The sequence below is a fragment of the Thalia democratica genome, chromosome 8 (assembly GCF_965202585.1).
Source record: "Thalia democratica chromosome 8, ktThaDemo2.hap1.1, whole genome shotgun sequence".
Classification (NCBI taxonomy): domain Eukaryota; kingdom Metazoa; phylum Chordata; class Thaliacea; order Salpida; family Salpidae; genus Thalia; species Thalia democratica.
The window spans coordinates 24,849,550-24,873,592 of record NC_139172.1 but is presented as its reverse complement, the minus strand read 5'-3'; the positions used below and the strand labels follow the sequence as shown (position 1 = coordinate 24,873,592).

The 24,043-nt window shown below is 28.9% G+C and overlaps 2 protein-coding genes across 2 annotated transcripts; both read left to right on the top strand.

Moving 5' to 3' along the window:
* Positions 1–286: 286 nt before the first annotated feature.
* On the top strand, positions 287–3,034 carry LOC145841933 (general transcription factor IIH subunit 1-like). The gene has a single exon (XM_082949242.1). The coding sequence runs from the start codon at positions 325–327 to the stop codon at positions 1,969–1,971; it is 1,647 nt and encodes a 548-aa protein (XP_082805368.1). The 5' UTR covers positions 287–324; the 3' UTR covers positions 1,972–3,034.
* Positions 3,035–4,821: 1,787 nt separating this feature from the next.
* Positions 4,822–23,888, top strand: LOC145841931 (uncharacterized). The gene is made up of 9 exons (XM_082949239.1): positions 4,822–4,982; positions 5,762–5,958; positions 6,433–7,228; positions 9,340–9,545; positions 13,953–14,123; positions 14,428–14,657; positions 15,183–15,328; positions 23,423–23,534; positions 23,759–23,888. The coding sequence occupies exons 1-8, from the start codon at positions 4,847–4,849 to the stop codon at positions 23,530–23,532; spliced, it is 1,992 nt and encodes a 663-aa protein (XP_082805365.1). The 5' UTR covers positions 4,822–4,846; the 3' UTR covers positions 23,533–23,534; positions 23,759–23,888.
* Positions 23,889–24,043: the final 155 nt, after the last annotated feature.

The following is a 24,043-nucleotide window of genomic DNA, read 5'->3' as shown; positions in this document are numbered from 1 at the left end:
TTTTTCAAATACATAGAATGTTATATAGTATTGTTGTCTATAAATACATTTAAAAATTTTAGTTAAATTTTTGTCATGAAAACTTATAAAAAAAATTTAGAGTTCATTTTGTTTATTGTAGATGTAATTACAGTTAAACTAAATAGAGTTAGTTTTTATTAAAACCTTATACTTCTATAAGCTCTGATACTATTAAATAACTGAAATTGTATTGAATAGTTGCATTAAAATCCCTGAAAATATGTTGGAATATTGATAATTGCTTAAAAATACTTCACACAGAGAATAAAACAAATTAAAGAAGTAATAATCTAAAAACAATTCATGTCAAAACCACGTGAAGAAGTTGAATTGACTATAAATGAAGTACGCCACAAAAAAAGAGATGGGACACTTTACATAATGACTGAAAGGCTGGGATGGATCCCAAATGGGAAGGATGAGTTTTTCATGAAAGTGTTGTATGCTGATGTCAAAAATCAAAAAGTAAGCCCAGATAACAAGCCCAAGGTGCAGTTGCAACTGACAATGCTAACTGAAGAAACTAGGGCTTACACATTTCAGTTTATGAATGAAGCAAGGGGAAGGCGAGATAGAGATGAAATAAAAGACATATTGTCATCTAAATTGCCTAAGTTCAGAAGAAAAATTGATGATGAGATGAAAGAGAAAAACAGACTGCTAATGGAAGATAAAGATCTTTTTGAAGTTTATAAAAGTCTTGTAGCATCAAATATTTTATCTCCAAGTGAGTTTTGGGAGTCTAGGTCCGATGAACTGTCAAAAGATAAAAAGAAACAGCCTTCACTGAATCAACAAGTGGGTATATCACCAGGATTTCTTGCTCAAATACGTCCACAGACTAACAATGGAGTGAACTCTATAAGATATAATTTAACTACTGACATAATACAATCAATTTTTAGAACGTATCCTAATGTTAGAGCCAAGTTCAGAAAAGTAGTTCCTGCTAGAATGACTGACAAAGAGTTTTGGGAACTGTTTTTTGAGTCGCACTATTTCTACAAAGACAGAGTGCATACTTCTTCACAAGATATATTTGCAGATTGTGATAAAAAAGATGATTCGGAACTAGATTCAATTGCAAGTAAGGGTGTAACAGATGAATTTAATGACATAAAATACTTTAAAGAAGATGACAGTACTCAGGATGATGGCTATGGGACTAAAAAGGAATTTAAAGAGACTAAGAAAGGTACAAGTGAACAAGTTCAACAAAGAAGCCTTATTAAAAGAACAAACTATCATAATATTATGATTGTTCAACAATCAAATAACAATAGTTCCAATGAAAAGGACAATGTTACAGCTGATCCAAGTTGTATGCAACCAAAAAGTAAAAAGGCTAAACTAATTGAATCTATTCAATATGATGACCTGGCAGGAAATGTAGAAAAAAGTTCAGAGCCATATAATGAAGAGTTTCAGCTTCAAAATCCAGAAATATATTCCCATGGGCCAACTGCTGAATCTAAAAATTGTGAACTTGATTATGGAGCTCAAGAGTTTGTTAACAAAATCCACTATAAAGCCAGTAGATACTCCCCAAAGCTTTCTTCAGTTATGAATCCCGACAACGCCTACTCGGCTCTTGCTTACCTCACTCAAAATGCAGCACCTCTTAGTTTGGATGAAAACAGTGAAGCACTGTCTAAAATTCTTACACGCGACCAATGCAGCAAGATGAAGCAAATTGTGTTGAGCTCAAACGAATTACTCAGACATTTTTGGCTGTGCTTTCCTCCAAACACTCCAGAGTTACAAGAAAAGCTTTGTCGCATTCATGACAATTTGAAAATATTTCACCAGAAAACCATTGCAAGTTTTAAGGAGGAACTGAGAAGGCAGGCAGTGAGAACTGATGTCACAGGTCATGTTGAAGAAATGATCCATAAGGCTTATGAAAAGTACCAAGGTTGGGTGAGAAGAAAAAATAAAACTAGAAGATAATTCAGGCAATAAATAATAAAATGTTACTTTTTACAGATGTATTTCAAAACTAGACTAATATATGTATAGTAAATTGTGAAGTTGTTTTTTTTGTGTTTGTGAAAAAAGTTTAATTTTTTTTAACAAAATAAATGTACAACATTTTAAGTGTTTGAAATTACTTCTTAAACATAATATGGCTTTTTGTTTTTAAAATTTATACTATATTGTTAAGAGATGATGTGGTAAAACTTAAAAAGTTTTTAATTTATACTCTAACCAACAATACTAATTTGCCTTTTTTACATAAAATGTTAAGCATTAAAGACAAAGCCTTTTCGATTTTATTGATCAAATATTTTTTAACATTTGGCCAAAATTTGAGACTAAAAAAGTTTATTTATACACAGATATTAAGTTTGGTATAGTAACCTATCATCATGCAGTACTTTTTAAAAGAACAAGTTTTTCTTCAACTTTTGCATTTAAGTCATAGCTGACTAGTACGATTTCTTTTTTGATTGCTACATAACTTAATTTTGCAAAATACAGGGTTGCCACTTTACCTGGAAAAACCCGGAATTCGACAATATAGGCTTAAAATATCTAAAAACCTGGAATTTAAGAAATTTTGAAAGAACCTGGAACTTTGATTAAAAAACCTTGAAAAACCTGGAACTTTTAATAATTTTAACATTTTCAGTAGTAAAATTTCAATTTGACATGAAAATTCTATCATATAAATAAGATTTTTTGTCATCATCAAAATATTTTTTAATAAAAAACACATTTAAAGTAACTTTTCAGTATCTTTTCAATGTTTTTATACAATTTAAGACAGTTTTTTATATAGAAATTAACTTCAAACTAAAAACAGACCCAAAAATGTGTACTTTGAAAAACCTGGAAAAAATTTTGAAAAAACGAGTGGCAACCCTATTTAATTGAAAGGTTTTTTGAGTTATTAGCTTTAAATAAAACTCTTTACTGTAGTCTATTTACAAAGACTAAACATTTTAAAAGAAGTATATTTATATATAAAATTTGTGAGTTTATAATACAAAAATTATGAAGATAAAGTGTAAGAACCACATTCTTAAATCAACAACTTAAATATGCTATACACTATAGTTAAAGGTATTGTTTACAAACTTATTTAAAACCACAAATAACTTAAATAATGATCAAAAGTTTATTACTTCAAAAGGTTTTTTTAACTTTTAATAAAAAAACTTGTTTTTATAGGTTTCATTATTACAAAAAAATAGTTAACTACTTTCTAAGATCTCCATACTAACTAGTAATAAATACCTGTAAAATCTTTGTAGTGGACCACAAGTTGGTAAATGCAAGGGTTTCAATTGAATGCAGTTATACTACTAAGCCTGGTGTAAAAATTGCTTACGAAAAAAAAGTGTTTTACAGAAGAACAAGAGAAGCAAAAAAAATCTTAAAGATTGTTCCGGAGATCTTGTAGTTAATACAGATGTTGGTTTAGAAACAAAAATTTTTGGAATCAAAATTTCAAATGCTATAAAAAACAGTTGGTCAAAAACACATTCTTTTGCAACTCAGACTGAAAGCAAAGAATTGTCTTTAGCAGAAAAAGAGTAGAGTATTATGATCAAGTAAATATTTTATCTAGATCTATTAGTTTTGTCTTTTTTATAGACGGTCAGGTTATTGAACATGTTGAAGATTCTATTGTCCAATGTGTAACAAGCAACACTTATTCTCTAAACGAACTTGAAGTAGAAGCAAAGAAATATATGAAAAATACATACGGTGTTGAAAATTCAACAAAGTTAGAAACTTCTTTCAGTGTAAAAGTAAAACTTTATGTAACATGGAAATCATTTGTTAGAGGTGATATTTTACCAAATGATGCTGTTTATGCAGGGAATACTTCTACAGATGGTGCAGTGTATGTAGCTAGAGTCGATAACACTCCTGGAAAAGTTACATTAAAAAATGGTAGAATACATCACTTTTGTGTGTCAGCTGATACAGGCTGCCTTTCAACAGGTGAAATTCTACTTACTAATCGACTTTGGGAGTGGAAAGAAATAAAAAGAGATTGGACTATTCCTAAAAATGCCGTGAAAAATGGGTCTAATAGTTGTGGTACCAAAGTTTTTATTGGTAAAGCATACTGTGGAGAACCTGGAAGGTTGTATACTAAATCGAGCACAACCAAAATGTCTCATATATATTGTTATTCTAAGAAACATAATAATGATGGTTTTATATTAGTTTATTCTGAGGATATTTAAATTCGACCACATTGCAACCTCATGCGTGCAGTTCTCTTTTAAAAATCCTCAAAAGATTTTGTTTGTAGAAACCGATTACTTTTGAAATTATTAATTAAATTGAAAGAACTAATTTAAGGAAGGAATAAGAAGGTAGACAGTGAGAACTGAAGTTGAAAAAATGATTTTTAGGCTTATGAAAAGTACCAAGGCTGGGTGAGAAGAAAAATTAAAACTAGAAGATAATTTAGGCAATGACTTTAAAAAATTTTTTTTTTTATATGTACCTTATCACAAGTATTTTTAAAAAGTAGACTATTAAGTTTATAGTAAATTTTTAAGTTGTACTCGTTTTGTTTAGGTTTTAAAGTATTATACCTTTTTAGTCAAATAAATGTATTATTTTTTATTTGTTAAACAAAATGTGACTTTTAATTTATTTCACATATCAACAATAATGTTAAAAAATTAAATAACACACTTTTTTAAGTTTTTAAAATTACTTTGAACCATGATAGTCTTTTACTCATATTATAGTATGTGTAATATAGTTGTGCATTACTTGCAAAGCCTTTTCAATTATGTTCATCAAATACTTTTTATCATTTTGCAGAAAATTTAAAACAAAATAGGTTTTCAAATACATGGATATTAAGTTAATTGATGTAATAAGATGCCCTACCATCATTATGCTAGATGCAGTGCTTGCAAAAAGAATAAACTTTTCATCGATCGTTGCTGTCAAGTCGTATCCAATTAGTATGCTTTTTTCGCTACTAGGTACTTAGTTTTATTTTGAATATTAAAATAGTTTTATTGAATAGGTTATTTAAGTTATCACTTTAAAATTAAGAATAATTGGCTGTAGTCTATAAAAAAAAAAGTTGAACGTTTTAAATGTATCAATTTTTATTTCTGTTCTAAAAGAATTTAATAGAGTAGTTTTATATTTTTCATGAAGGCTTAAATATGTTACTATGTAAATAATGAGTTTTATTTTAAGAAACCAAATTAAATTTTCCAAGTAACAAATACAATTTGTAATAAAAAACTTAGTCTAAAATAATAAATGTAGTAAGACTTTATTCTGTCTTTATTTAGCCTTTACAATCGTTCAGGGTTGCAACAATCAGGCCAACTCTGACTAGATAGAACTTAACTTAAACTCACTTAGGCAAGGCTAATTTAGATTAAAAAAACTCAGGCTAGTTTTTCTGCTATATTTTGAATGTTTTTGAGTGTATTTAATAATTTTAGAATTTATTGATAACTAATGTTATTCTATTTCATTGTTCTTGGTTCTAAGTTTTTGATTTTAATTGTTAGGACGATTTTTTTTTGCAAGTTGCTCTACTTAAATATAAAAGAGTCATTTTTGATTCAAAAATTCAAAAAAGAGCAAATTCATGAGGTAAACTTCGGCTAGTCTACAGTCACTTAAACTAGTTTAAAAAAAATTCTTGCCCCAAACAGTGACAAACCTTATCTTTTTTAATTTAAGAATTATACATATTATGCAGTTTTATGCAAAGTTTATGTTCATGTGAGTACTTTCCTAGGTACTGCCGTGTCGACACTGATGTTTCTGTGCGAGAAAAAGTGGTTGCTGAGCTTCTACCGCACGGTCGTCGGCGCATTGCTCTTGTACACGTCGTTTGTTTTGCAAGCCCTCCTGCTCAACACGTCGGGCAAACTGGGATTCATCGAATCCACGCTTCCCCCAGTCATAAACGGATATTTGAATGGAATACTGCAGGTAACGGTGTTTCTTGTGAATAAACAAGGATTAGTTTCACTTGACTATTAACGTTTTGAATTTTGGAACTCAGCGGTTTTTAAATAATAAGTTCGTTACATTTGGTTTACAAATAAATCCTAAATAAAGGTTTGTTAAAAGTTGACAAACCTATAATTTTGACTGTTAAAAACAAATTTTATAATTGGAAGATATTGATTAAAAAATTGTAGAAAAAAAGTATTTTAATTGCAAACTTAAAATTTATTATCCTTGTATAAGCGTTTTCTTACATTTTGCAAGGTTAATCAAGAAGCTTTGAAATTTTTTTGAAAGTAACGCCTAAAAGTATTCTATAATATAATTCGGGTTTAAATTTTTTCAAGTGCTTTTACTTTTGCTTCAAATTCCCTTACACAAAGCAAAAGTTAAACCTTACATATATTCAAAAATAAAGTATTTTGGCATAATGTTTTACTCATTGTTACGTCACAGATACCGTGGTGGCAGCGGGTGTTCTTCGTCACCGTGCTGCAGAGCATCACCTACGAGGTCTTCATGTGGAACCACTTCCACGGCAAGCCCGTCCCCAACTCCTACAAGATCCTCGGCCACTTCTGCTCGGTATTCTCCCTCCTCGTCCTCTGCGCCACCGAGAGGAGCTTCCTGCAGGTGGCGCTCGTCTACACCGCCCTCTCGCCCCAGTTCTCGCGGCAGTACGTGGCGCTGGCCGGCTTCTTCCACGCCAGCCGGAAGTACGCGGTGGAGGGGGCGAAGCAGCTGAAGGTGCACTTCGAGGAGCACGGCCTGCCCAACCTGATCGAGCACGCGTGGGTGCACTTCCGCATACCCAACGTGCTCCGGGTGTTCTTCCTGTACCGGGTGGCGGTGATCGCGGTCCTGCTGCACAGCAAGATACCCATCTCGCACCACGTGGACGAGAAGGACATACCCATCGGCATGTACTACTACTTCAGCTCGTTCGTCGCGAGGCCGGTCGCTCCCGTCGAAAGGGCCCCGCCCCCGGTCCAGAACCTGACCTACAGCTTTTTCGACGCCATCAAGTCCCCCTTCGTGTCCTACCTGATGAGCAGCCCGGCGGCGAACAACACGACGGCGGCGTGCTTGGCGGACGACACCACCTGCCAGGACGCCCTGACGCCCGAGGCCATGAATTTTTTCGGCGAGATGGCGGCGAAGCTGACCGATTCGATCATGTCCATCTTCGCCATCGGGTCGGCCATCACGGTGCCCCTGCACTACGCCGGCTTCGTCGTTCACGCTATGATTGGTGAGTTGGTTTTATAAAAGTGTTGTTTAAAAAGTGTAATTGCTTTTTTATAATCTCTTCACAACTATTTTAGATTTACAAATTATCATCACAAAACATCTTTATTACTTTCATATTCTGTAAAGTATTGATCTTAATCTTTAAAAAATTGTTTTGTTTATCACTATTAAAAAAATTATTATTACATTATACTTCTTTGAAATTTGTTTACGTATAAGTAATTTTGTATCGATGTAATCTAGTAGATTAAATATCTATATACGTTATCAAAATACTTTAAGTTATTTATAAAAACGGAAACTTGTATTTAAAATTTTCTTTAAATTTGAGTTTAACACCAAACAAAATATTGTAATACTTAACAATCAGCTGAAGTGGTTTTTCTTTTATCTATTTTAAGTTTTTGCTTTCATTTACCTATTTAAATTCATATATGAACATAAAAAACTAAATGCTTTTTTTAATGAAGTAACACATTAGTCCAATAACTTAGTTGTTTACTAACTGAAAAATGTTTATAAGAATAAAGTTGATTTATAGTCTTATTTTTTAGTTTTAAAAAACATCTTTTTAGTTTTTATTTGTACGCTTATATTGAAGGCGTAATATTTTAGTGCAACACTAAATTTGATATGCTTTGCAAATAAATAAAAATGGCAATAAAACACAAATTCAAAAACATAAAATAGAATTTTAGAGTAAATTAGTAATGGTTATGTAATTAGGATTCTTGTAAAAATTTTTCTTATTGTTGCCCCAAACTTACCAGAAAAAGTTTTTCTCGATCCAGACTTGCGTGGACCACTTAGTTATACAAAATTACACTAAATGATTTAACGATGATAAAGTTGTATTTAATTAAGCACTCAATACTAAATTAACAGCTAACTTGAAATTATTTTACATTAACGCCCAGCTTTATTTGTATTTTACAAGCTAAAAAATACTTCGCGGGCAAGAGGTTTCTAATTTGCTTAGTGGGTATAAAATGTAGTTTTTAATCCCAACAAAGCTTATTTATATACTAAGCTGTGTTGATATTAATAATTAAATTTTTGAACTGATAGTTATAGTTTTTTAGACATTCATATAACTAACATGAAATAATTGTTTTACTTGAATACAATTTTTAATAGAACTTTGTACAAACTAGACATACATAGCTATGAAAAATTTCATTAAAAAATATTAATTTGGTCATTTTGATGTGTTAACAAATATCTTATCCTCTTACTTAATATAATAAATAGTTAAATTAAAAATATATTTTTTCTACAAAAGTTGAAACAGTTAAAGTTTTGTTTTAACTTTACTAATTTTGTTTTTTCGTTTAAAACAGTTGTGTTAAAATAGTTCCTTTCTTTTTATTTATTAAGTAACAATTATTGAAACTATAATGCCGTTAGAAAAAAATGTGAGTTTATTTCTATTAGCTTATTTTAAAAATAAGTGAAAAAATATGTCAAATATTTTTAAAACCTTGTTGTAAACTTTGAAGCAAGACAATTATTTTGTCAATTTTTATTTATAACCAAAAATTTTGTTAACAACACGTTTTATTAACCAATAAGTTTGTTAACAACCCGTTTTATTTTTGCTACTATAAACTAAAAAGCTTGATCAAAATAAAAAGCATTCTGTCGCGCATAAAGACGTCACTGGTATTTTAAAAGTAGAAAAATGAATCAATCTTTATATTTTTCTACTAAATTCAGTTGCGTATTCAAGATTTTAAAGTTTTCAAAGATTAACTAACTTGTTTAGGAGAATTTGATTAATCTGATGCAAGAAAAATTATATTCTTTTTTCCAAACCAAGACAACCATAATTAAGTTTTATAATCGCCCGCTTGGCAGAAGTTATAAATAACAGTCGCTTCTTACTAGTTGACTTTCCCTCGCTATCTGTTGTCAACCCCTTAGTAAATTGTATCAGAAATTTTTATTTTCGGTCGTAAACTTGCTTTGCCGCTTCATCGACGCATACCGTACTATTGTAAAGTTTTTCTTCTCTGTGCCTTTTATAATTTTCACTAATAACTTTTAAAAAATAACATCCCCTGTTAAAATACCAAACTGTAAAATTAATTAACTGATTGTATTTTTCATCAGGCGGCGGTGACGTGGACCAGGCGACGCAGCTGAGCCTCGTGTCGGCCGCCCTCTTCTGCCTCCTCAGCATCCAGACGGGGCTGAGCGGCATGCCGGTGCTGCAGCGGATCACCAGGCTGAACAGGAACGGGTGGCTGCAGTGCGTCGCCTTCCTCCACTTCATACAGGACCTGGTGAAGCCCGTCCTGCTGCAGATGAGCTCGCAGGTTTGAGAATGTGCTTGGTTTTGTAGTTTGTTCTTTCGTAATTTTAATCATAATAAAAAAGTATGATTTAAATTCATAATTTTAATCATAATATGTGCATAATATGTGCTGGAAGGAAAATAATTGGGGTAGTTTTCTATTAATTTGTGTTCTGTTAATAGTTTTAATCAGTAAACATTCGCTCAATGAGCTCATCAGTGCTAACGTTGATATCTAGAAAGAAATGAATGTTCGTTAATTGATTTTCTGGTAAATTAAGTATGTACAGGGTTGCCAAAAAACCTGAAATTCGACAATTCAGGTTTAAAAACATATATTTATAATATTTATAAAAACATTCACGGGTTTGTTAGTTGTATTATAAGTAAACTTTTTAAATATAACAACTGTTTTGATGAAAAGTAGAAGTTTTTTTTTTCAAATGTCTTTGGAGTAAGGCTTCAAGTTGTTGATAGGATTTTTTAGTGGATTATAACTAAATTAAAATCACAACATAAACATTTATATTAAAAATTACACAATATAAAGTTATGAAAGCAGTTAAATGGTTATTATTTTTCAAAAAAGTGAAATTCTAAGTGTTTTGATTGCTTGTAATACATGCCACAAACCCATCTGAAAATAAACTTTTAGATGAGATTTGCTAACAAGATCGTAGAAAATGATTAAATTTGATGTAGTTTGTTTAATTATTGAAACATGGTTTAATATTTATCATAATACTGCTTAAAACTATTCTGTTAAAGCACCAATGCATTATAGTTAAATTTTAAAAACGGTTTATATGATATATATATTTTTAACTTCTACATTTGTATATTGATGACTTTTTAAAGAACATTTTTGTACACTGTACAGTAAGAAATTAAACAATACTTATATTATACAAAACCTAATATGACTTTTTGTTATCACTTTAGAATTGCCACTTGACTAGTTATTTTGACAAGCTGTAGTATATAACATTTAATAAACTATTCAATTTTCTCATTAAACTATGCTTTTAAAAAGTAATGTTAAGAATTAATAAATTTTCAGTGCCACATTTTGTCACGGTTAGTTCAATGTCTTCGCTAAAAGCACATTTTCTTTTACATTTGTCATTTTGCTTTTAATCAATTATTGCACCTTCTATCTTTTGTTTTATCACTTGTTTTAGATACAAAATTAAGAACAAAACTAAACAATTCTACATGCAGAAAGTAATCACTTGATTGATTCTGAACTTGTTATGTATTTAACTTTTATGGTTTATGTTATAATCAATGAACAGAGGTGTAATTAGAAAAGTTAATAATGGAATAACATTATGAATAAATTTGTTTTCAAAATGTGTTTGGATGTAATATGCATAATTATTTTTTATTATCTCAACAAGTTTACTTATAAGTATAACTTTAAAGTATTTTATAAAAGTGCATTAAGTAATGAATATGAAATCAAAAAAATATTTTTTTTAATTCTTAAAGCTTAAATGTTTTTTTTTGGTTACTTATCAAAAATGAAGTAAAATTTTTATAAATTTATATCGTATGTAAAAGGTTGGTTTGTATTTAAAAGTTTCCTACTACAATAAGAAAATATTAATATGAGAATATTTTATATTAGTTATTGATTATTTTTTATGAGTTTTAAATGGTTAGTTAAATTTTAAACATATTTAGTGTTTATATTTATGTTTTTTCAACTTGTGATAGTTTTTAAAAACGACCAAATAATAACAAACTTAAAAGATATGAACCATTATTATTTTTTTTTATTACATGGTCTAGCTTTGTTTTTATAAAAGTTAATTTTTAGTTGTTACGCGATTTTAAATATGAAGAACAGTACAAACTCCTAATTTTTCTTCTCATAAATTTTAAATATTCAGTTGTACTTACTTAGCTCTTCAATTGCATCTCTACTTTCAAACTTCAGGCAATGTTTGTAGATAAAACCGGTATAATGGAAACAATAACTGTGGTCGAACCTGACGGTGGGAAAAGTTTGAACTCGGACAAAGCAAAGAAGCCATCGACAAACAAAACTTCGATTCCCAGAGACTCGTATGTGATGCCTAGAAGTCTTGGTGATAACATTGAAAGCTCACGGGAGTTACCTAGCGTGAAAGTCAACAACCCAAGTTCATCAAGTAGACACCGCGCTGGTCTGTTGCACGCTCGTCAGGCGTACCGCATCGAAACTTTGGAAGAGCTCGAGCAGCGGTACAAGCGGTCGTTGGCTCAGACGCGCCGGATCAAAAAGTCCCTGAAATACCGCAGGAACATGCATAAAAGGTCTCAACGGTCGGCTGCAGCAGCAGCCCAGCCTCGTCCTTACTCCAAGGCGGAATCTTCCAGGACACCTGAGCGCAGGAGGACTGGCTTCATGGACGTCGACAGCCACGGGTCCAACATCAGGCCCGACCGCGGATCGGAAAAAGTCAATCGAAAGAAGAAGTCGTTTCTGCACGAAAAATCGAGGGAGTCTCGGCGTGGGCCTGTCGGCAACATCGTCCGACGAATTTTTCCGTCTTGCTTCAAAGAAGCGGAATCGCACTGCGCCATTTGTTCACCGATGGATGCTCGAGTTGCTTGCTGAAATAACAGTATTCCTTTTATCTTAGCTCTTTTTGAACGAGTGTTGTTAGTGTCAAGTTGTCATGTTTTTTTCCTTTACTGATTATTACGTGCATCCTGACTTCCAGTATTTTTATAAGTTTTAAAGACTAGACTACAAATTGGTCCGTAAATAATTCATTAATTTAATCATTTTAGTTGTCAATTATATTTTGTAAAAGTTGTTTAATATGTATACCGTGCAATCGATCTAGTATAAATTTAAAAATGAATTATATAAGTTTGTTGTTGTCTCGATGTGTTACAGTTAGTTAATAAATTTTAATTTTAAATAACGATTTATTTGTTTATTGTTTTATTTAGTTATAAATGCTGATAGCAGTTGATTATTCTGATATATAATTCATGCTTTATAAGTTTATTTCCTGAGGGTATATGAATTCTGTGATGAACATAAATATAACAAACATAAATATAATCCATCAAGTTATATTAACCATAATAGTTATTTTTTTGGATTTATTTGTTAAAGGCAGTATGCTAAACTAACTTTGCTTGTTTAGAATTGAATGCGTAAACTAAATAGCTTTAAACAACTCGATGTTGCCAGTAAAATTTTTTTCTACAATTAAAATGATTAGCGCAAACTATTGTAACTTGAACTGTTATGTTAATTGTTGTACGTTTATTATATTAAAGTTTTCTATGGCAATAAAAAATTATTATTAAAACAATAATTAAAATAAAAAAACTATAAATCTAACTTGTCTTTTGCTTTCAACAATGTTAGTTTAATATTAAAGTTGGAGAACTGAAGATATAGTTGGTTATAAAATATAAATGTATTCGTGGCAGGAATACCAGAGCTAAATTAATACTAATGAATGTATTTTTAAAAAATAATCTAGTGGTATATTTAATTCGTATTTAGCAGAAGTATTTTGTGGTCGTTATGCCACTGCTGCTCAAATAAGCAATTTGAAATTATTACGAGCTGCTAAGCGTTTCTCTTGACTTTAATAAGTTTTAGTCTAGCAAAAGAATATATTTTGATAATGAGGTATAAAATTTGTGAGTGTAAACCTAAAAGCTATCAAATAAGCAAGTAAGTTTAGCTATCTATTTGTGTTGATAAATTTGCTTAGTTCGATAAAATAGGACACACCAGCAATTTTTTACGATAGTTATGTAAGAATAAGAGGTGAAAATAAAAGGTTAAACTTATCTAAAACTCGATAGTGAGTTAATAGTTCTTAAGTTTTGCTAGCAACCAAATTTAGACAAGCTATAAATGTTTATAAGGTCAACTTACTACAATTTGATTTGATCATGTTTATGCTTTTCATGAAGAATTTTAAACAAATTTCATTAACCTCTTATATTTTTAAAATTTGTTATGAATAATTTGTTTGGTTTCGTCATTACTATTTTGTAATGACTATACTTTAAATTTATGTAGGTGGTCAGAAACATATGTTTTCTAGGCATAGAAAGTTTTGAACTTGTGTTTGAAAATATTTAGATAAAATATTATTATCACAGCTTGTCATACTCTAAAATTTCTTTCCACAAAATTGTACTTAATATAGTTGCATTTTTAATAATGTTAGTTATATTTAAAATAGATGAATTATATTTCCAAAAAGAAAAACACTTTTGGGTTTGAAAAGAAGTTAGTATGTTTTAAATCTGTTAAGTATTTGTAAACAGAAGTCAAAAGGGCTTCTGCTTCAAAAACGCAACGAACAAAATTTTACAGTTTATTTTATATTAATTTTAAACCTTTACAGAACAAGTAGTTGTGAACAAATTTATTTACAAACAAAACATCAAAACATTTTCGCAGGTGAACATCCCAGTGAAGAAGCACTTTCAACCGCTAGCGGTGCTGCTGAGCATCTTCATCTTCCCCATCGCCATCAGCTACTACAAGCTGACGTTCGCCGATGACACGGACCACGGGTGGCTCACCTGGATCATCGCCCTCGTCGCTTTCTGCATCGAGCTCGTCATAAAGGTTTGGTGAGGTTTGATTGGTCGCTCAAAACGCAGAGTTTTGTTTTCACAAGTTTTTTAAAGATATGTTTGTTTTAATTTAATAGAATATTTTTATAGTTTTGATTGGTGATAACTCTATTGTAGTTGAAGTATATTGAATTTTTAAATTTAAATAATAATTCATTTTCGAAAACTGACACATTTAAATTAATATCAAAACCAACCTAAGTTCATCTAAAAATTTGAAAATCATAAAAATCAAACCAAACCTTCTTTTCAAAACAAAAACCTCCTCGCGTCAACTTGACCAGTTCGACCAACAGGCGACCAGCACCTTCCTCCTGTACGTGGTCCACACCATCGACGCCAGGGTGGACCAGCCGTGGTTCAGCTGCGACGACGCCAACTTCAGCATCCGGTCCACGGCCAACTGCATGGAGTTCGCGTGCGGCGTGGTCATGTTCGTCAACGGCGCCTACGTCTTCCTCTTCGAGTCGGGCAACTGGCTGCGCGCCATCATGATGGCCCTGCACGCCTACCACAACATCTACAAGTTCGAATGTTGAATGTTTTTGTTTGGATTTTTGAGATTTTTTTCAACTAAGATTTTTGTTTAAGCTTTTGTTTTTTACCACACCATCTACAAGTTCGAATGTTGAATGTTTTTAGTTTTTGAGATTTTTTTATAGCTTTTATTATATATCACAGCAGCTACAAGCTTGAATATTGAAATTTTATTTAAGCTTTTATTCCATACCACAACTTATACAAGTTTGAATACTTTTAATTGTTTGTTTTTTTTTTAACTAGGATTTTTATGGAAGCTTTTGTTCCATCGTGCTGTTGATAAGCGGCGTAGAAGTTTTGTTAAGTTGTTTGTAATTTATTTTTACTGTGTTCTACCACCACTTATTGCTCGTATATTTATAACGAGAAAAAAAAACTTATCTACATAACAATACTACTAATTTTTTTAATTTAGCTTGTGTTCAATAGCTGTTATACCATTAGAACCACTGAGTGTAATAAAAAGTTTGCATTTATCTGTTTTGCTCACCAATCAAACTGATGCGCGCAGAGCCGCTCTGGAGGGCATCAAGGTGATGAGGAGCAGACGGACGGTGCAGCAGAGGATAGAGAGGTTGAGGCTGGTGACGGGCGACGAGTTGGAAGAAGAGTACGCAGACGACGTTTGCAGCATCTGCTTCCAAGAGTTCGACGCAGGTTCGTCCATTTTTGTCGTTATTGGCTAATTTATATTTTGACAAGTTTTCGACACTGGCATTTGAACCTGACAAAAAACAGCCAGACAAAATACGTTGAAAGCAAAAACACTATTGGAAAGAAAAATTTTAGAAGTGTTAAGCAAGTAAAGTTATATTTTGCAAATATTTTCTTATAAAAATTTATATATACTTTAATGTTGTACTGGTAAACAGTAAATTTTATATAAAATGAGTTATTCATTAACGTATATGAATACTAATGGTGAAACTTTCATTATTTTTGGTCGAACAGTTCTGTAGTGGTTAACTATTCTTAAGTATTTACAAAGTGTTTGAAAAAATATAACAGCGCAAAGCACATAAAAAAAGAAAATAATTGGCATAATGCTGAGAAGAGCTTGTTACTTTCAAGAAAAAAGTTTTGAATAAAAACTATATTTTAAAGTAAACAATTAACAAAAATATTAGGTTTGAATGTACAATAACTTAATTGTGTTACCAGTTTTACTACTATTTTTTAATAAAACACTTTTATGTTTAATCCGACTTTTAGACTTCAAGAGTATGTTGTTATACGAAGATGCTTCATTCGGTAGCTTATTTCATAATCTCCTTGTTTAATATAACATATTGTTGCATTATGAATATTATTAAAATAATGTTTTTATATACTGTTTATTGTTTTCTCTTTGTAAGTTATTTTTCTGTAAGAAAAATGATTAAATAGCACGTTATTTACTCAATTTACTTACTTGAAAAGAGTAGTTGAACAAAATTACATGGTCTTTACTCAAAGTATTATAGCTTAAATTTAATTAATTTCTCGCAGTAGACACTTTTTTTAACAAAAGTTAACTTTGGCTTTTATATGAAGGCTTTAAGTACAAACTACAAGCCAGTTTTTATAGAATTCAAAAATATCATTTAACTTTTGAGATATTTTATTTTTTATAAAAAGTTTCCGATACAAACGAATAGACCGCAAATTTTTTTGGGTCAATTTTCTCAAAAATTTAAAAACTTACTAAAAATCTATCTTTTCCTTGATTTTTCAAGCAATCTTCAAATTTTCAGGAAATTTTCTTTATATTATGAGAAAAAAGCGTTACTTATAAATTTTAATAAATTAAAAAAATAAAAATTATATCACAAAAATTAAAAGAAAAGTCTTTTTTTCAAACAATTTTTTTTTTCCTTAAAGTTTTTTAAAGTCCAAAGTAACGTTTTTTTTGTTATTGTATAAAAATTAGACTGTGAAAGTTTAAAGAAGATTGCTTAAAAAATGTAGGAGGTGATAGATTTTAAATGTAAAGTCTTTTTTTGTTGTTTTAGTTTTCCCTTCCCATAGGGAACCTATTATGCGGCCCGACTTTGACCTGTCATAGCTCAAACAATAATTCGATTCTTTTAAAGCGGTAAAAAGCAACTTGAAGCTTAGTAAACACTCTATCAAATAAGATCAACTTGTAAAAAACATGGCTTCCCCTCCTATGGCCTTAATATGGTATTCTGTTAAGTATTTTAAGATATATGCATAGTTTCAAAAATCTTTAAATAATTAAATTTAAAGTATTTTATTGCAGTTATTTAAAAATCAGTAGAATAATGTTTGCTTTCATGAAAATTAATAAAATAGTATTTATTAGGATTAAGCTTAAGCTTTTTTATAGCCTCTAATAATTTTATCTAAAGATAACTGTAAGGTTTTGTTAGATTGACCAAACGTTTTTGTACCATTTGCAAATAGATTTTTATTGCTGCGAATATTGATTTCTGTGATAATATCACTTACAACGATCATATATGAATGTTTACTAATAACTCCCTCTTTACGTAATCTCTTTAAATTTTAGGGTATTAGATAAAGTGTTATCAATTTGTATTCGTCGAGTTATTTTATTTAATTGAAGACTAAATTCATAAAAATATCAACAAAACTGTTTTGTTTAAGCTAAAATATAAACTAGTTAAAAGATAAACATAACTTAATAAGTGTAATTTTACAAAAAAAAATATCTGCATCTGAATTGTATACGCTGTCAACTGTTGGTATATTGGTACTTATGTTTTTAAAAACTTACTAAGTGTACTGAATTACACATTTCAACTGTTTTACTTCAACGTATTGTTAGACCTTAATTTTGCTGCCACTTTAGCTACTAAGGACAATAAACATTATCCTAATTTACTTTACCGTTTTGTATGTAAAAAGTTGAACTGTTTTTCTTGTTTATTTTGCTAATCAGTAAATTGTCTAAAGCTCTACCACTTTTTGTTGTTGCTTTGGAATGATAAATGTCTATTGTTATTAACCGAAAAAAAATCCCCAATTAGATTAGTTTTGAAAGCTTCTTCTTTTAAATTGTATACAATGTTTAGAGAAATAAAATTCTGTACTTTTTGTTTAGCTCAAGAGTAACAACAAAGTATTTTAACTTGCACCCAAGGAGAAAATTACAAAATGTATTTGAATTACATATTTATTATAACTAAGGATCATCTCAACATTATCTATTAATTAAGTGAAACCTTGATTTACAAACAGACTCATGAATCAATAACTTAGAAATAAATTTCTACTAAACTAATTTAATCAACTAATTTTTTCAATCATATATATATAATACCACCAGTTATTTAAAAAGTTTAAGCTACCAATTGTTTTTTAAAGTTTAAAAATAATCCTCTAGTTTTTAAAAACTTTTTCAGTATAATTTTAACGATTTATTAATAATTTTTAGGAAACAGATTATTAAACTTCCGACTAAAGTTTTTGATTTAAACTAAACAAAAAAAAAGTTTTTTTCTTAAATTCTGCTTTGTACAAACCGGTTGTCGTATTGAGAAAACATTTTATAAAAATTTAAAGTAAATTGCCTTTAAAATGGAGATAGATTTTTAGGAAGTTTTTTTTTAAATTCTGAGATAAAATCGGCTTTAAAAAACTTATATCTCATTCGATTCTATCTGAAAGTTTAACAAAACTGATTTTGTATATAATTTTTTTTTTGTTGTATAAAAAGTATATTGTACTGTTTAGTATACGTTAACTTACAAATAAGGGCTAATGTTAATTTTTGTATAAATAAAAGTTGACTTCTGTAACCCCTTAACATCTAATTTTTATGTTTCTTACTGGAACAACTTAATATTAAAAAACTTATAAGAGTCTGTAGTGTTTCAAAAATCACTGCATTATTGCAATGGAGTTTAGAAAGAATATTTGTAAACAAGTAAATATTTGTTTTACTTAAAAGTTTGATCATTGGTTTTACTACAGAACAGCCTAAAGTAAACAACTAAAATAATAAAAATTAAATGTAACCAATTACCATCTAACAAGTAAACTTGTAATGAGTTTGTTTGAACTAAATATTTTCCACAACTATTTCTTAAATTTAACAAGTCTAAAATATTATTTACTTTGAGTTTTTTTTTGTCCATTGTAGTTAGTTTTTAGAACAATAGTTCCTAAACTTCTAAAATGATTTTCATAGCGTCTCAAATATCAAATACTTCTAAAAAACTAAGGATTTTAAACCATTTGTTTTATCTTAACACTTATAAATTGAATGTTAAACTTTTGAAAAGTTTAAGTTGTATAACTTTCAGACAGTTACAGAGTTGTTTAAGAACAAACAGATAACTGAAGATAATAAATAAATGTTGTAAGCGGAGATATGTTTACATAAAGTACATTGTCTCTTTGCGCCTTGTTAGTTAGTAAATACAAATTTAATATTGAATTCTTTGATTTGGACTTATTATATCTTTGAAACCACTAAAATTTGTATGCTAAACCTGGTACGAAATAATTGAAAAAATCTACAAAATAAGGTCAGATTGTTAAAGACAAGGTAGACCTCTATTTGCTCATCCTAAATATTCTTTTTTTAATTTGTAAATAAAAGTTTGTTAATATCCGTTTAAACCTAATGTTTTAATCTCAAGAGTCAAAATAGGTGCTAGTAAGCATGTATAGGTTTATTTGTAAATAAACTTAACGTTTCAAATCTGATAAGGCTCGTTTTGTGAAAAAAGGTGCTATTTTATTAGAAACCAACAAAATAAGATAACAACAAGATTAAAGTTTTTCACCTTAAACGAATGTTTTACAAATAGTTTTTATGTGTTACTTTTTAATATTATATTATCAAAATCCACCCGCGTTCAAAATCCACCTTTTTTTTCTTTATTTATTAATTTATTTTATATATTTTTTGCATTTTTTTAAATTTTTTATTTATTTATTATTCACTATCACTGTTACCCTCGATCGGTAAGCGGTTCTCGATTTTGACTGGGTGGATTTTAAACGTGTCCCCTTTATTACAGTTACATCAAGTGTATATAAAAAAGACTAGTTAAGTAACAAATAACGTTTATTGAAGCTAAAAATAAATAAGTTGTAAATTATAACCAATTTTTATCTTATACTTGAGTTGATATTACCATTAAACATTCACTTAACACCATAAAGTTAAACAAAACTAAAGTAGTCTACCAGGTTTCTATATTTTCTACATAAATGTTTAAATCTACGTTTATTATCAAATATTATTATAAATAATATATAAATAAATATTATTATAAATATTGATATCAAATAATTCTGTTATAAAGAATGTTTTACTAATTAATTAGAGATTTTCTGCTGTAATTAAATTCTTAAAATTTTAATAGAACTGCTTTTTATGTTACACCTAAAACCAATAGTACAAAAGTCTTTTATAATAAAACTAAGTATTTAAGCTAAATGATTTTTAGTTTTTTTCAACAAGACATGTTTGTTTTAAATTTATACATGTAAACTATATACATTAAATCGATATTTTCAACAGTTATTTAAAATAGGCTTTACTATTTGAGCTAGCAGTAAGATAAACTTTAATATTTTAAAATATCAATAAGCTTCTCTTTTTTTTTTACACAAAAATACTGTTTAAAGATATAGTACTGACTGATAAATTCAAAACTTATAACATTTTATTTTGAAAAACAGTTTAAAAAAAAATGCTATTTTTCCTGCAAACTTATAAAAACTCCAATCACATCCATTCATTTTTATATTTTTGATAAAATATAAAATAAAACTTTGTCATGCAAGTAGTTGAATTTGGTCTACTTGTGGTGTTTTATACTTCAAGTTTTTTTTGCACTTGGGCTGTTAGTATGTTTAAGGTTATATCTTTAAAAATTTAGTAAAACTCATTATAAACACATAGTGTTTTTTTTTTAATTTTTTAGTACACCAAACTGGTATACAAGGATTTTCGAGATATCTATAAAATTACATAACTTATAAGTCACTAAGTTTTATTAATTTTTTCTAATATCTTTATCGTCAATTATTAGTAGACAAAATTTAGCCTTTGAAGAGAAAAATTACTAAACTTTATAGTTGACTACACAGTTTACTTAAAAATTAATGCTTTCATTCTAATATACCTTTAATATGTCTATTTTTACTGAATGAGTTTGTAGCGAAATTAAACTCTTAAGTGGGTCTGGATTAAAAACTTTTAAGTTCAAATTGTTTTTAAATCCAGAACAACCTAAGTGATCACTTTAGCTTCGCTGACACTTTACTTTCGCATGAAAAAACAAACTACACTTTCATAGACTTAATGAAATTAATTCAATGTTATCCATTAAGTATTAGATTATATAATATCCATAAAGTTACATTACTTATCAAATTAAAAAAAGTTATACTTATCGTTTATAACATTTTTATCGTCAATTATTACTGGTCAGGAATTAGTTATTTTATAGCCCATGCAAAGTTTTGATGTCTGGTTTTAAACAGCAAAGAAGTCGGTTGAATAAAAATGAAGTTTTTAAAACGAAAAACATGCTGATAAACTTTCTAGTCATGTAAATTCACAAGTTTATTTAATTCACAGTTTTATTAAATAGCTTACTGAAAAATAAAATATATCCGTTCTTTCTAAATGCGTTTGTAGCCAAATTAAACTCTTAGGTGGGTCTGGATTAAAAACTTCAAGTTCAAATTGTTTTTAAATCCAGAACAACCTAAGTGATCACTTTAGCCTGTTATTTCGCACTAATAAAACAAAATTCCACTAAAAATAGTAAAAAAAATCTTCACACGAAGTATATATAAAACTCCAACAAAACAAAGTAGAGTATTGAAACAAAAACATAGCTGCCGTGAGGTGCTTACAAAATAATTTTTTATGGAAGAACCTCAAAACAGTTTAGTTTTCGTTTCAGAAAATTGTCTAAAAACTGTTTCAGTTATCTCAACTTTGATTTTCACATTATGCCAGTCTGATGAATTTCAGCCCTCTTTTATACTAGAATACTGTTTATTAGTACTAATTAGCACATTTTGTTATGCAACACGGAAGTTTAATTTTTAAATTAAGATAATTTTGTTAGAAATTGTTTAATTAGTCCAATTCCGCATGTGCTTAATTAAGTAAATTATAGTGTAACATGTAATGGACATCTTTTTTTAACAAATCCATTTTTTATGTAATTACTTCTATTTATTTAGACTACTCTTAATTATCTTTCACTTTGTTGAAATATTTTTAAAATAAAAAATATTAAATTTTAGGCCTTAAATATTTGATAAAGTTGTTAAATAAAATACTAATATCTTTAGAAAACATGTTTTCACATTCTAGCTTGTTTTTAGACCTAGATTTAACAAACTCATCGATGAAATTTCCTGATTTTTAGTTTAAAACAACGCTTTCATCCCTATTTTTCTTTTAGCTAAACATTTATAAAATCAAGTTATTTTACACAAGTTTTCTTTATTAAAACTTTTTAAACTTTAATGAAGTCTTAAACGCATATTTTTAACACTTTTGTAATGTTAGATAATTTAAGTACTTTAAAAGCTTATATATATTGATCTTACTATTAAGCATTAGATTGTTGTACTCACATAAAAAATAGATTTTTTGCGCAACATTTTCATAGTATGCCTAATCAACACGAGTAAGTGTCAATCTCTATTGGAAAGTAAAATAGCTTGTATTAGTAAAAAGTAATTGAAAAATATTACATTGAAAATACTAGATTCACACTTAAAATCCTTTGTATAACTTAAAGTTTTCTTTTTGTGAGAGAGTTTTCTATGGTTTTACACGTTCAATAAAAAATTGTTCCTAATAGCTAATACATCTTATGATATATAATATATGGGTCTTATGCAATAGAAAACCCATCTTTGAGTATCAAATATAATTTGTTTTGAAAATATGTGCGTTAAAAGTTACTTTATAGATTAGTTTAGTTATAGTATACGGAACACTATAACATTTAAGTAATTTATTTTTCTTGAAATTTAAAGTTTTTTTTTACACTTAAGCTCATGAAATGAAACTAAGTTATTTATGGTATAAATCTTTGAAAAATCCGAAAAACTTATGAGTTTGTTTTCACAGAAGCTTAGAGCGTTTTTTTGCGTAGCTCTTATAATTTGGTATTGTTAGTCCTGCTAAGAGTTTTTAGATTCATAATTACCACATACGTTTTTTAATGTTTAAAGTAAGATTCTTATTTTAAATTAGTTTTCTATTTTGTTATTTTACCCAGTATTAAAACACTTTCTATGACAAAAGCTATTTTTATAACTTAGTTTATAAAGTTAATTTAACTAAATTGTTAAGAAATGTTTTATTAGGTAGTTAGTTTTCATTAGAAATTTTGTTTTACAAATATAGTTACACAAAGATAACAACGTTTTGTATATTATTTATAATAAAGTATTGATAATCTGGAATATTTTATTGAATAATTGCTTACATTTAACTTTCTACTTCAAACCTAGCTTACAATTTTTTTAAAACATTTCATGTCTAAACGCTACCTTTTTTTTAAACAATAACAAGAATGTTCAAAATTAAAATGGTTATAAACATTATGTCCGCTGTTTTCAATGCATTGCTTTTCTCTTGCAGCAAACTTTTTCTTTGAATATTTTTCTATGTACCTAGCCATCAGCTTTTGTATATATGTTGTAAAACTTATAACGTTACTTTTAATAACAACAAATTGTACTTTAGATATATTTAAACAATTTGTTATTTATATTATTATTTTTCACTCACAGCGTTAGGGGAGGTTCGCCAGACGAACTGCAATCACGTGTACCACTCCATTTGCCTCAAAAAGTGGCTGCTCGTCAGAGAAAACTGCCCAATGTGCCACGCCGTTGTATAGTGGTTTGTTCGCTTGTAAAGTTATATCTTGATAGTTCTATGTGGTAAGAACCTGACTTGAAATGTGTTAACTTACTAGTTTTTTTTTTGTTATTGTAAATTAGTTTTTATCTATTTTAAAAGTTCAACGCGGAATATATAAAAAACAAAAGCTTTTAACTAATTTTAAAGAAAATTTCAAAGTTTAAAAAATAAAACCAAATTTTAAATTTAACACTTTTTAACAGGTAAGAACCCAACGCGCAAAGTTTCAATTTAAATGTTTGATGGTTTGTAAGAAGGAAGTGCCATGCATCGCTACAAAAAAGTGTCATTTTGATTTTGTATTTATTACTTGTGTCACACGAAACCTTTCAAGGACTGTGAATTTCTTTTCTGGATTTCTTTTTTTTTTCTTCTGAAACTAGCTCGCCCACATAATTTTTGTTTCTAAAAGGAAGGTTTTGAGCTCAGTAAAATGTCAAACATTTTTACTACGATGGTGAAATTTGTTTGCAAATGTCGATATCATT